This window comes from Ammospiza caudacuta, chromosome 23 (genome assembly GCF_027887145.1).
Source record: "Ammospiza caudacuta isolate bAmmCau1 chromosome 23, bAmmCau1.pri, whole genome shotgun sequence".
Taxonomy (NCBI): Eukaryota; Metazoa; Chordata; class Aves; order Passeriformes; family Passerellidae; genus Ammospiza; species Ammospiza caudacuta.
Window position 1 is genome coordinate 2,304,539 of NC_080615.1, and position 14,444 is coordinate 2,318,982.

Below are 14,444 nucleotides of genomic sequence, written 5' to 3' on the forward strand. Positions count from 1 at the left end.
GCAAACAGCGAACAAACCCCTCAGCCCCTAAAGCTCGCTCCAGAGCCCCCGACGCGCGATCCTCCCTCATTCAGAGCGCGGCGAGCGGCAGCAGAACGCGCGTTTTCCTCTTTCCGGGAAAAGCCGAACCTTTCCAAAGGGAAATGAGGCAATCCCCGCCTGTGCTGCTCCCGCTCCCCGCCCGGGCCACAACAACCACGGACACACCATGCAACAGCCGGGCCGCCCTCCTGCCCCGCTTCCACCAACCGGGCACACAGCGAGGGAAAGGAAAGGAGGGGGAAAGCAAGAGATGAAAGTGTCGGGGCAGCAGGGCACCCTGCCCGTCGGGGGACGGCGTTACCTTGTGCAGTGCCAGTCGCGTCCAGGCTTTGTGTTCCCCCCTGTCCTTAGTCCAGCCACGGGGAAGGGGATGAGGGGAAGCAAAGTTACATCCAAAGTTATCCTGCCCCTGCTCCTTCCAAAAGGGAAATGCAATAATGCCACCAGTGTTTCTCCCCGGCTGCGGCAGGGATGCTTTATTAATACTTTATTTCTCCGAGCCCGAGGCTGGCAGGAGAGAGCCGCAGATCTCCCTTGCCCCTCCCTCCCCTCCCTCCCCCTCCTCTGAAATTAGCCTCATCAATTCAGCTACAATTTTTCAGTTCGGATGCAGACACGGGGCTGAACGTGACCAGACCTGGAGGTTTTTGGCTCGCTGCTCGCCGGCGCTTGGGGCCGCCTGCAGCGGGGGGAGCGCCCGACCCCGGCCCCTCCTGCCTGCCCCCCGCTCCGGGGCTGCGCGGGGTCCCCCGAGAGCCGCACATCTGGATGCTGCTAGCGGGGTCAGGTCCCCCCTCGCCTAGGGCCACAAAACTGGAGTTCAATTAAAAGAAATCACCGTTAACCCTTTGCTTTCCTCATTCCTCTTGCTTTTCCGTGCCCACTGTCCTGCCAGAGCTCCCTCAGTGCTCTGGTCCCGGCACCGCCCTCGGCGTTCCCACAGCGACCAGAAAAGCGAGAGGGTAAAGGGAAGAGTGAAACGCATCCTTTCAAAACCCGAATGGTTTCCTCTCTAGACAGCGCTCCCCACCAGCCCCGGCAAACAACGCGGGTGGGGGGTGAGGGAGAGGACAGGTTGAGGATCTCAACCGCGAAAGAAAGGGGAAAAATCCCCTGGAAGGAGCCTCTGCCACCCACCGACCTCAGAGAGCACTTTGAGTCGGGCTGCGGGACCGACAGCGGGGGAGCTGAGGATCCGGGAGAGGCGGGGGAACCACCTGAAAACGGGCCCAGCTCACGGGAGAGGAGCCCGACAGCTCAAACCCTGAGCCCGACACCCTCAAACCCCTGAACTCGACAGCCCCAAAACTCCCTGAGCCCGACACCCTCAAACCCCCGAGCCAAACAGCCCCAAAAGCCTCTGAGCCCGACACCCTCAAACTCCCGAGCCCAACACCATCAATTCCCTGAGCCCGACACCCCCAAAACCCCAGAACCCGACACCTCAAATCCCCTGAGCCCGACCCCTCAAACTCCTGAGCCCGACCTCTCAAACTCCTGAGCCCGACAACCCCAAAACCCCTGAGCCCAACCCCAACCCTAAATGTCACCCATCTTCAACCCCAAAACCCCCTGAGCCCGACCCCCTCAAACTCCTGAGCCCAACAACCCCAAAACCCCTGAACCCGACACCTCAAATTCCCTTTGAGGGGGTTTTTGTCCCTTCTGCCCGGAGCTGAAGGGACAATCAAATCCGGCCCCGCCGCGCATCCCAAAGCCGGGCAGTTGCCAGACGGACCCCCCGCCATCGCACCGGGAGATATTTTTGGAACCCAGCTCTGCATTTTATGGCCAGACGAGCACCGTGACGCGCAGGGTTTGTTTTGCATGTCTGGGGATGAGCGGAGCCTGCTCAGGTCACTCGTGATACCGGGGCTGGCAGGGATGCTCCGCGCTTCTCCTCCGGGGTTTGGTCTAAAGCAACATTTGGGAGAATCCAAGAGATAAGGGAATGAGCGGAGGTGTTACAGATTCTACAGAGAAGCTGAACAATCTGCTCTTTTCTGCCCAAACAACGAAAAGTAGAAGCTTTGCATTATTTTTTCTTTCTGGTTTTGTTTTAATCCCCCACCTTCCACCCCCCCCAAAAATATTAAAAAAAACAAACAAACAAAAAAAAAACCCCAAAACCAAATACCCCCTAAAAACCTCAAAACCAAACCCAAAGCCACCTTTGAAGTTACTCCATACTTTTTGGAAAAGGCTGAAATATTCATAACCTCCGGACGCCAAGCTCTGAATCATCCTAGGTGGTTGTGCCGTGACTCTGGGCATTTAACTGTTATTTAACTGAGTATTTGACTGAGCTTTTAACTGGTGTTTCACTGAGTATTTAACTGTTATCTAACTGGGTTTTTAGCTGTTATTGCATTTAACCAAGAAGGAGGGAGCCGAGGCAGGCGGGGGAAAGGCGGGCACGGCGCTGAGCAGGATCTGTCGCCACTCTGGATCTGTCGCTCGCCCTTCGGATGCTCATGTACGTACAGCAAAGGAACTGGGATCTGCTTCATGTGGTCACCGCCAGACAGCTGGAAAATCATTTGATCTTGGCAACCACGGATTTCAAATGCTTACTTCGGGACGGGCTGGTAGAAATCAGTTACTCCTCTATTATTATTATTTATTATTATTAGTTTTATATGTCACTCCGATAACGAATGGGAGGGAATTGTCGAGTGGCGCTGTTAATTAGCTCAATATCGATCGCCTGGCACGTCCTCACCTCCTGCCCCCGTCCTTGGGGCTGCTCCCAGCCCCACACGGAGAGGGTGAAAACGCCGCGATCCGAAGGGAATGAGGAGCCACTGGGGAGATGTGGCCTGGAGCTGCTTCGTGTCCAGACCCAAAGGAGTTAACCCTCGGTGTAGTTCTGTGCCAATCCCTCGCAGAACCCCAAAGATTTGGATTTTCTGTCTGTTACCCACGCGGGATTAGCGGGCATCACTTCATGATTAAAACCGTCCGGTTATTCGCTAGGAACAAACACAATGGGAAACTTTCCCACCCCCATTGCAGGTTGGGAATCTGATTTTCCGAGGACGGGAGAGGGGATTGGCTTCTGTCACCCTCTGTGACCCCAACAGCATCAGCTGAGCTCTCGTTGAGCCCAGCCTGGAGCTGTGGCTGTGAAATAACGCGGGGATAGAGGAGGAGAGCTCAAAAACCTCAACATCCACGCCCTGGCTTTGTGGTTACAAATAGCCTCATTTTTTACCAAGTGTCCCCTTTGTAAAACGAGCTTTCCACACACGTGTATTTCCACAGCCCGCGCGGTGCATTGTGTGTGTTATAAATCCAATAATATATAATATATATCCAATAATACAATATATAGCCAATATAATATATAATATATAATATATAATATATAATATATAATATATAATATATAATATATAATATTAATATATAGCCAATATAATATATAATATATAATATATAATATATAATATATAATATATAATATATAATATATTATATATTATATATTATATATTATATGTTATATATTATATATTATATATTATATATTATATAATCCAATAGCCGCTTTTCAGATAACCTGCCACATGTTCTGCTCCCACTGAACGTGTGCACAATTCCGTCATTCTGGGCTTGCAGGGGCCGGAGTTTATCCCGCTCCAGCCTTCCCTGGAGGGAAACTCTTCCCCAGCTTTAGGGAACGTTTAAAATCCCCGGCTCTGACTTTCCCCTGGCACTGACCCCATCGCAGAAAGAAAAACGCGACGTGTTTGTTTCTTTTCTAACACCACATTCTTACAAACAAAAAGCCCAGACTGCAGCCCTGGGATTTGATCCCCCCAAACGAATCCCAATTTTAGACCCAACGAATTGGGCAAACCTCCGCTTTTCAGCCGCAGCAATAAAAGGGGATCGGGAGAGAGGATCAGAACTGGAGGATCGGGTCCCTCCTCCCGACAGGAACAGCAAATCTGGGAGCTGAAGCAGGGAAGTTATTCCTCGCTAATCGCTGCTAAGTAAAACATAATGTCTTAAACGTGGGGTGGAGAAGATGCGGGAGCTTTGAAGCTGCATCGCAATGAGGGGCGAGCGGGGCGAGCCAGGGGTGTCCTGGATGCTTTTATTTGAGTTCCATGTCCCAATAAAACAGCGCCCGCCCTCCCTCCCTCCCCCATCCCGCAGTTATTGAAAAGCCGAGGCACAAAACCCAAAAATACTGAAGGCCAAGAAAACAGACTGCAGTGCACTAGCTCCGAACGTCTGGCCCCTCGCTTGAGGCCATAATTAATTTGAGATTTATTTTTATTGGAGAACCCAGTCTCGTCTGACCTTAGCCAAACAAGACTTCAGCGAGACCCTTGATGCGCTTGAATGGAACAGAATATTTCTCTCTAACTTCTCTTCAGGCGGCCGTGCCTGCTTTGAATTTGTTCCTCAGACTTCATATATTTGGAGATTTACAGGAAAGATTTAAAGCATTTTTTCCCTTAGCATTCACTCTCTCTTTTCTTCCCTTTTCGCTCCCCTTTCCCTCCACACCTCCTTTCCTTCTAACTACGGGGCTGGGCGAGCATCGGGAGGGCTGGAATACAAAATTCCCCGGATCCAGCATATTGGGAGGGGGCGTTTTTCCTGTAAATTGGGAAAGAATGGAGCCATTAAAAGGTCGCAGAGCTGGGGAGGGGGTTGGTTGCTGCTGCCTGAAGACGGAGGTCACTGGAAAAGCTCGTCCCTTGTGCCCGATTTATTTTAGAAAGCTCCAACGCGCCACAATTCCAGGAGAAAAACAACTTTTCTCCCACCTCGACTTAAATTCAAGCCGTGTCTTGAAGGTGAAGCGGGAAGGAGCAATGCCAGCCCCGGGCTGAGCACGGGAGAGAGGCACGGGGACATGGAGAGGGATTTTTCTCTTTAAAACAGAGAGATCGGTGCAAACAAAACCTAAATCCTTAAGCTCCAAGTTGTCATAGGGCATTAATCAACGACTTGCTAAAAGTCCGACAATTGAGCAGCGTTAGTACCCCGAGAAATGGGAAGAAAGAGAGAGGATTGGGTTTAAACGCAATTAGTGACCGCGGAAGGTGAGTGAGAAGGAGCTCAAGCAGCTCCCGGAGCCACCGCAGTGCCCGCCCTGGAGGTGCCGGGGAGCAGGACTGCGACCCTCCGGATGCCAGGAATGGGGAAAACGGGGGAAAAAATAAAATAGAAAAAGCAGAAAAGGACAAAACGCCGGAGGATGCACTCAGTGGGAACATCAGCACCCGGAGAGGGAAAAGCCAGCCCAGGGAGGATTTGGTTCTTTGGTTTTGCCGCTCCTGCCGGGCTCGGGCTCTCAGCAGCTCCTGTTCCTGCCCATCCCTAAGCACCTGCGGCTGACCCCGCACCAACCCCGCTGCAAACCGAACCAAATCCCGGGATATTCTCTCCTGGGAGCCTGTCCTCTGCTCCTGTCCGGTGTGCCAGGCTCTGGCAGTGCCCGCTCCAAAGAAACCTCCACTGTTTTGTCCTTAAAATAAGAATTTACCCCCTCTCCCTTTAGGGCTTCTGTAAACTTTCCAGCGCAGGGAGAGCAAGAACAAACCCAATATTGTTCCCAACCACGCAGCCCCTTTTCCCTGCATGAATATCCTTCTTTGTGCTGCAGCACAAACCTTAGGGCTGCCTTAAACCCGGGCTTAAAGAGAGAACCTGGGGTTCCTTCCCGAGCAGAATCCATCTCCGTGCCCTGCCCGGGGCTGGGGCTGCAGGACCGCGGGGGTGACACCGGGACAGCCGCTCCTGTCCCCCCGGGGCTCCCCTCCTGCTCCGGGGGATTCTCCCGAGGGGTCTGGCCTCGAGGAGCAGGAAAGGAGCTCCAGGAAAAGCAAAGTGGCTCCAGGAGCAGGAAAGAGCTTCAGGGACAGGGAAGGAGCTCCAAGAGCAGGAAAAGGGCTCCAGGAGGAGTAAAGAGCTCCAGGAGATGGAAAGGAGCTCCAGGAGCAGGATAAAGGGCTCTAGGAAGAGTAAGGAACTCCAGGAGCAGGGAAGAGGTTCCAGGAACAGGAAAGGAGCTCCAGGAACAGGAAAGGAGCTCCAGGAACAGGAAAAGGGCTCCTGGAGGAGTAAGGGACTCCAGGAGAAAGGAAGGAGCTCCAGGAGCAGGAAAAGAGCTCCAGGAGATGGAAAGGGGCTCTGGGAGGAGTAAGGGGGTTCTAGGAGAAGGAAAGGAGCTCCAGGAGCAGAATAAAGGGCTCTAGGAAGAGTAAGAGGGCTCTAGGAAGAGTAAGGAGCTCCAGGAGCAGGGAAGAGGTTCCAGGAGCAGGAAAGGATTACCAGGAACAGGAAAGGAACTCCAGGAACAGGAAAAGAAGCTCTAGGAGAAGGAAAAGGGCTCCAGGAGGAGTAAGGAACTCCAGGAGAAGGAAAGGAGGTCCAGGAGCAGCAAGGGGCCTCCGGAAAAGGAAAATGGCTCTAGGAGCAGGAAAAAGAGCTCCAGGAGATAGAAAAGGGGCTCCAGGAGAAGTAACGGGGTTCCAGGAGCAGGAAAAGCAGCTCCAGGAGCAGCAAGGGAGAGAGGCCGAGCCGGCCCCGGGCAGTCTCGGGGTGGGCACGGGAAGCGAAAGCAGAAGCGCTGAGTGTGCGAGCAGCAGGCGATAAAGGGAATGAAGCGTTTGGATGTTGCCCAAGGGCAGAGAAAAGCGCGGGTGAGCAATGAACCCCCAAAGGATCCTGGTGCCTTTGCACACATCTGAGAGCTCTGTGGGGGCAGGAGGGGAGCGAGGCTGCTGTGACCTAGAGGAGCTGTCACAATGGGCATAATTAAAAAATCAGAATTCACAGGTCATGTTGCTTTGCTTATGGCTCTAATTCTTTCCATATCCCTCCAGTCAGGATTTCGGTGCTGCCTTCTTTTAAAATTTAATTTCCCAATTACATTCTGTGTTTCATTCTCTAAAGTCAAGTCCTCGTGTTCGGATGAGATTAGCACCCTCTGATACACTGTGAGTTATTAAATATTCGCAGATCAGCCAGTCCCTAATGGTCTGAGGAATTGAAATTCTTCAACACTTATGCAGAATAAGCCATGAAGGATCAAAATTATTTTATATTTCTACAAATTCCCAGCCCTCCGTTGAATTAAGGCCCCTACAAGAAGTGGGTGTGAGAGAGAAGCTTGGGTCCCCTTTTAGGAGTTCCATGGAATTTGTGTTCCATGGGATTGGGTTCCTGTGTCAGGAGCTCCATGGGATTGGGTTCCTCTGTCAGTTTTATGGGATCAGGTTTCCCTGTCAGTTCTGTGGGACTGGGTTCCTCTGTCAGGAATTCTGTTGGATTTGGTTCCTGTGTCAGGCGCTCTGTGGGATTGGGGTTCCCTGTCAGGACTTCCATGTGATTGGTTCCTGTGTCAGTTTTATGGGATTGGGTTCCCCTCTCAGGAATTCCATGGGATTGGGTTCCCCTGTCGGGAGTTCTGTGGGACTGGGTTCCTGTGTCAGGAGCTCCATGGGATTGCATTCCCCTGTCAGGAATTCTGTAGGATTGGACTTCCATGGGATTGGGTTCCCTGTCAGGAGTTGTCTGGGACTGGGTTCCTCTGTCAGTTCTGTGGGATTGGGTTCCCTCTCAGGAGCTCTCTGGGATTGGGTTCCCCTGTCAGGGGTTCTGTGGGATTGGAGTTCTGTGGGATCGAGTTTCCCTGTCAGTTTTATGGGATTGGATTCCTTGTTCCATGGGATCTGTTTTCAGTGCTCTTGATGACCCCCTTGTGCTGAGATGGAAATCGAGGTTCCAGCCCTGAGCTCCAATCCGAGTGACTCCACACAAAAATCCTTGTTAAAACAAAGCATTTTCCATGAAATCCTGCTCTGCCTCCTGCAGATCCCTCACCTCACCTCACCCTGATTTTGGAGAGCCATGACAAAAACCCCATGGCCTGAAGGTGTCCCAGGATATTTAGTGAATTTGTTTCTCCTGGGATTCCTGTGGGACACCCTGAAGGTGTGGGGGACACCCTGTAGGGTGTGTGGTGGGGACACCCTGTAAGGTGTGTGGGGGACACCCTGTAAGGTGTGTGGGGGACACCCTGTAGCTGCCCCCTCTGGGCTCCAGCCTGGAGGGATGAGGCATTTTCTGTCCAAGGCACAGAGGAAACCTGAAGTGAATGCACACTGTCCGTCTGTTGGGGAGGATTTGTAGAAAAGATCAATCCCCATCTCTCTTTGTCTGGTGGGGGTGGTGTACACATGCCACAAAAGTAACAGAGAAAATACTTCTCCCTTCCATAAGCAGCAAATAAGGCTTAGTGGAGAAGAAATGATATTAATAAAAAGGGAAGGAAAGGGGGAAGGAAAGGGGGAAGGAAAGGGGGAAGGAAAGGGGGAAGGAAAGGGGGAAGGAAAGGGGGAAGGAAAGGGGGAAGGAAAGGGGGAAGGAAAGGGGGAAGGAAAGGGGGAAGGAAAGGGGGAAGGAAAGGGGGAAGGAAAGGGGGAAGGAAAGGGGGAAGGAAAGGGGGAAGGAAAGGGGGAAGGAAAGGGGGAAGGACACACAAAGAGAGAGGAATTGGGACTCAATCATCTCTCAATCTTCTCCTTTTCTCTGTGCTCCCCAGAGCTTGGGAAGCCCTCCCAGGTGAGGGTGGGCAGCGGGGGGGTCTCAGTGGGACCTGGCTCAGCTGCAGCCACGCTCGAGGATGGGAGAGGGGGCAGCAGAGGTTGGGGGTGCCCAGAGCCCCCTGCAGCAGGGAGGGGATCCACACCCACATTTCCACTGCCTGGAGCATTCATCATGCCAGCAATCCTGTGAACAGGCACTGGCAGAGCCTCTCTGCTGCCCCTGGGGCCATTTGGGTCACTGGGAGTGCCACCAAACTCAGGGGGGCAGGGACTGACCTCACCCATGTTCTGAGGGTGCAAACTTCCCTGGATTCCACCACACTCCCACCTCTATGAACAGCCCAGGCACCTTTTGGTCCCTCTGGGACAGAGCTGCCCAACTCAAACCCCTCAGAGCCAGGGGCAGATCTTTCCTTTGTCTCCAGAGGATTTTGGGTCAGACTCCATGGAAATCCTGTTGATTTTTTAGGCACAGCTACAAATAATTTACCCTGTGCCACCAGAGTGTGAGAAGCTCTGCAGACAAAGCAGCAGAGACAGAATCCTTGCCCAAAACACCCTCAGCTGAGGAGGGAGGGCTGTGCCAGAGGCAGAGCCCAGCACCCACAGCTCATTCCTCCCTCCACACTGTGAGTCCCACCTGGGCAGCTCTCCCTGATGGATACAGCACCAACTCCCGGGAACAGAACCCTGGCCCAGCCCTTCTCCTGCAGCCCTGCCCTGCCTGAGGCTGAGCCAGGGACAGGATCCCAGTCCTGCTGCCATGGTCACTTTTCAGGCCTCACTTCCACCATTCCAAATGAATTTTGCTCCCAACAGGAGCAGCCCTGGATCTGCTCCCAGCCCAGGGCAGTGATGCCACTGCAGAGGATGGACAGAGCATCCCAGGGCATTCCCTGCATCCCCACAGCCAGTCACACACTGGGGAACCTTCCTGTGCTTGAACCCTGATGGGATTTCATTCCCCAGACTGGAATTCCAGCTGCTTTCCACAATTTCTGTTCCAGAACCTAACCCAGAGCTATGCAAACTTACAGAGCAAAATTACCCCAAAATTCCCTGAAACACCAAGGTGGGAGTGGGATTTGGGGATATCAGCCCATGGGGAGCCCTGCCCATTCCTGGCTGGAGTTGTTGCAGTGATGTGGAGCAGCTGCACAGCTCAGCCAGTGCCACACGACCTGGGATCATCCCAAACTTGCATTTCCACTGCTGATTGTCCCACAGGTGCCCAAACTGAGCCATGACCTCGGGATTATTCACAGGAATCATCCAATGGATCATCCCCAGGAATCCTGGGGGACAGATCATTGAGAGGGGGAAAGGGGGAAAAAAAGAGAGACCGAATTCCTGTAATAAATTATTCATTACAAATTATCCACCCAGCTGTAGTTAACACCCTCCCGTGTTTCTTCAGGGACAGGAGAGGCTTGTGGTTTAGATTTTCCCTAAGTGCTGCTGCATGCAGGCTTTGCCTCAAACGTGTAACCCAGATGTCCCAGGCTTGGTTTATTTACATTCTTGGGAGCTGTTGTGAAAAAAACCCTATATGATGTCAAATATAATATAGAGCTCAGCTGAGGTATAAAGGGACAAGGCTGTGCCAGCCCTGCTTGAGGTTTTGTTTTAATCTTTACAAAAGAAAGAAAGCAGAAGTGGTCCATCAAAATATATTGTAAGATCCTTTTTTAAAAACTAGAAATATATAAATGCAAGCAAGTTTTTAAAGTGCAAGATCTGGTAATATCAGTTAAAATCAAAACAAGGTAATACCAGTTAAAAAGCAAAACAAGGTAATATCAGTTAAAAACCAAAACAAGGTAATTTTCCCACTAAATTACATGGAAACATTCAAGCCCAGAAAGAAACTTCGGGAGCACAGAAGGAAATCCCGGTGTCACAATGTGTGACAATCCACATCCAAGATGTTTGCCTTTAACTCATTCAATATTTCCCCCTGTAAATCCATTCTGGAATGGACCTTGCAGAAACCACCCAGCTCCACGGATCATCGTGCACAGGGAGCTCAGGAGCTGGCACGGCAGGGAAGAGAAAGGAAATTCAGCCCTGGCCCAGGACTAAAGGGGGCTGGGGAAAGCTGGGAGGAAATGGAAGAACCACGGTGACAGCTCTGGGACAGAGCCCCGAGCAGAGCCCCTGTGCTGGTTCCAGAGCAGCAAAGCAGGAGCACGCTGGAGTTTGACACAGCCTGAGCACCGATAACCCAGCAGCAATGAGGGGTAAAAGGGAAATCCACTTGAACTCGTTTGTTTATGCCCGATAATACAACTTCTGACTCAGCCCTGTATGTTTCCAAAAGGATAAATTCGATATTTCAGTCTCTGACCCCTCTCCCACTGAAGATCAAGGGTTTTTTTTTCCTGCTAAATTCAGTAAGAAAGGGAATGAGATTTTCAACCAATACAAACAACTGAATTTGGGAGGATTGTGATTGTTGACATTACCTGTTTAAGGATGCTGTCATGTCTTACCTTGACGTAAGACGAAGTGTCTGGGACAGTCTGAAACATCCTTACTTGTTTATTAGATATATTTAAAGGTCCTAAATTTGACCTGAAATAAATCACAAAAACACTCCCAGTCATATATTTGCATATAGAAAAATAAAGGAATAAAGCCTGATCTAAATAATAAGATCGGTAATAAAATATAGAGGGGAATGATCAACCATATAAATGTTACTTTTAAAGGACAGAGAACACATCAACACAGTAACTAAAATCAAGTAAGGGACTCTCAGAACAGGGGTTTACTTCTCTTTTTAAACACCAGTTTGGTTTTTCCTTTGGATTCTCCCTCCTCCTCAGGAAAAGATCCTCCTTCACGTTAGACCAGAGCAGAGGGAAAGGTTTGACATTTGATTAACTGAATTTCTTAGCCAACAATTAAAAGCCAGCTGAAATACTCGTGTTTTCATGTCGAGCCTAGTTAACCCCATTGACTCGTACCCCGAGCTTTCCCCGGGCTGGGCGAGGGGCATTTGCCTCTCCCGGCTCATTGAAACCATCCCGAGCCATTAACCCGCCGGCCCCGACTGATTTAAGGAGCCTTCCCCACCAACAATAATTAAACCATAAATTAAAATATACCCCGAAAGGAAGCATCGCTGGAAATATTAAAAGAACTCAGGGTTGTCAATCCCGTTTTTATTTGGGGTCCTGCTCAGGCTCTGTTTAGGGCACCCCATCTGTTTTCCTGCACTCGCCAGGTTTGATGAGCTCCTGTTGAACCGGGAATTTTCTGCCTCCAACCCCAAATCGTCCCTGCAGAGCTTGACAGCGATGCTGTGCGGGAAAACAAACTCCAGCCACCAAAGCACCCCACAAACCGATTTCATTTGTCCTCCCTGATCCTCCCGGAACGCGCCAGAAACAATTAGCAAAGCGTAATTAGCGAAGTGCAAGTGGTGAATCATTAAGGATCACCCTCGCACACATCCCCCCGTGATGCTCTGTGCTGGAAGGAAGGGTCCGAGATGGGAATTACGGCAGGGAAGGGACCCGGCGGGACGGGAGGGATGCGCAGGAGCCGCGCAGCCCCCGGGGCCGGGCTGGGATTTTCTCCAAGCTCCTGAGGAAAAGCTGTGCGGTCCTGACGGCTTGTCCCGCTCTGATCCGAGCCAGCCCCGGGTTAATTACAGCCCCGCGCTAATGAAGCTGAGACCCCGCACTCCTAAAACCTTCCGTGGAGTTCAGGGAAAGGAAAAAAGAAATAAAAACAACAAAAAACCCCACAGCTCAACAACTGGAAAATAAAAGCTCGCTATCTGCACGTAACCCCCTTTAATTGATTTTTAAAGTATTTATTGCCCGTCCAGCTGGCACGGGAGGGCAAGCGGCTCTAAGGCGGACAATGTGTTTCTGATAAGTACAATTCCTTTTTTTCCTGTCGTCCTCCCTCCTAACACATTCCAGTTTCTTTTGCTTCTGAACTTGCCACGGGGGGTGGGGGCAGGCAGAGCGGAGCACAAGGTAATTTTGCCTCGCCAGTAAATTTTCTGGGGTCAAGGATTCCCATATTGGTTTTCCCCGCTCTCCTCTTTACCCCTGATTAGCGTCCCCCTCCCTGTTATAATTACGCCTGTGCATGTAAATAAATACATCTGCACATTTTGGAGCGCTTCTCAGGAGCCTGCAGCGGATTATTTATCAATCGCTCTCCCTGCCAGCGTCAGCCGCGACAGAAAAAGGCCTCTGAAACAGCTTTTAAATCCTTATTCTTATTGCTATGGTGGAAGGACTCACCTTTTGGAGCCTTTCCCCTCAGCCAGCGGCAGAGCAGTTTGTAAAGATCCAGGTTGGGAACAAACCCAGCTGCCCTCGCCGCTGCAGTTTTGCGGGGAGAAGAGAGATTTCAAGGCGTTGGATCCAAAGCAGCGCCGAAGTTAAAATTCCCAGCCCATCCAGACAGGCTGCATCAAGCAGGCATTTCCTCAGGGGGCTTCTGTGCTGCTCGCAGCTCCAGGACGTGCTTTGCTTTCCTTTCCCTTGCTTCTCTGCCCTCTACTTTTCATTTGATTTCCGTTTTCCCCCCTTATCAATATTCCAGCTGTTCCCTCAGATTATTCGTGGCCGTGGGGCATCCTCGCCCTGTGAGCCCTCCTGGCGCTGTGAGCGACTTTAAACAACACTCCAAAAACAGAAAAGAGAAAAAAGAAAAAAAAAATCCCAACTTAAAAAAAAAAAATATATTGCTGAGGAGTCAAGCCGAAAAGAAACGCTGAGTGGAGCTCAAGTGCTACTTTAAATCCCCTTTTTAAAAGAAGGAAGTTTCAAATATCCGTTTTTAAATCATCGGTCCTTATTTTGAAGTTTTCTTTCCTGACTCTTACCTAGAAAAGAGTTAACCCAAAGCATGACGGAGCACGCTGCAGATGCACAGCCTGGGAGAGCGCGATGGAATCGGCTCCAAACGATTCTTTTCGTTAAAAAATTCCGCATTTCTCCCCGCAAGCCGAAACCTCCAGCTCTTTTTAGCTATTTCACAAGAGCCTATCAAACAGGAACGTGTTCAGGGGGAAAGGAAACACATCTTCAATCCAGGGATGGTTTTTCCCCACCGGAGTCACGTTCCTGGTGCATTTTGTCATCTCAGAAACCTTCACAGACAATATTTTGTTCTAACCTGGGCAAAAACTTCCAGGGATTTTAGTACAACATCAATTTTAAATGCAGCCCTCAGAAGGGTTACCAAAACTATTTGGAAAATGTTCTTCCATTCTCTATTCTCTTTCTCTCCTTCCCGGCTTTGCCCCAAATTCCAACATATTGAAACATTTTTCTCCTTAATAAGAGGAACATATAAAGTGAAGGGGTGAAAGGGCAACCTGGGAGCCGTGCCTTGAGCTCCGCACACAATTTACTCCCTGGTAGACGAGGCGTTTAGCATTCCTCCCAATTTCCAAGGAAAACAGACTCAGACCCGGACCCGGCAACCAGGGACCTCGCCACTTTTTAATATAGAAATTCTTCGGATTCTTTGTTGTTATTATAATTGTTGTTGTTGTTTGTGGCGAGAGAAAGCCTTTCCCAAGGTGAGGGGACGGGGTTTTAGGAAGAAGCTTCCCTGGGATGGAAGGGAAAGCAAAGCGACAGGAGGGACACGCAGGAGGGAAGGGATCGGGGGAACAACCGGGACAGAAAGGGAACAGGGAAAAATCCCTCTAAAATCAAAAGCAGCGTTGTCATCATTAAAGGCTTTTTAAAAATAGCGTGCAGGGGTTAAAAATGTTTTTTTTTGCAAGCTTTAATCTCATTATTGTGCGAGGACGGGAACAGCTCTGTGCCCGGCCGGGACCGCACGGGCTCA

At 50.7% G+C, this 14,444-nt stretch overlaps 1 protein-coding gene across 1 annotated transcript in view; it reads right to left on the bottom strand.

Annotated features, from left to right (window-relative positions):
• FLI1 (Fli-1 proto-oncogene, ETS transcription factor) overlaps positions 1 to 13,119 on the bottom strand; it is a 92,574-nt gene extending 79,455 nt beyond the window's left edge. Inside the window, exons 1-2 of the mRNA XM_058819023.1 lie at positions 12,881 to 13,119; positions 11,108 to 11,189 (exon numbers count right to left, since the gene is read on the bottom strand). Coding sequence (XP_058675006.1) covers positions 11,108 to 11,146 — 39 coding nt within the window. The 5' untranslated portion in view covers positions 11,147 to 11,189; positions 12,881 to 13,119. The remainder of the gene's footprint in view (positions 1 to 11,107; positions 11,190 to 12,880) is intronic.
• Positions 13,120 to 14,444: the final 1,325 nt, after the last annotated feature.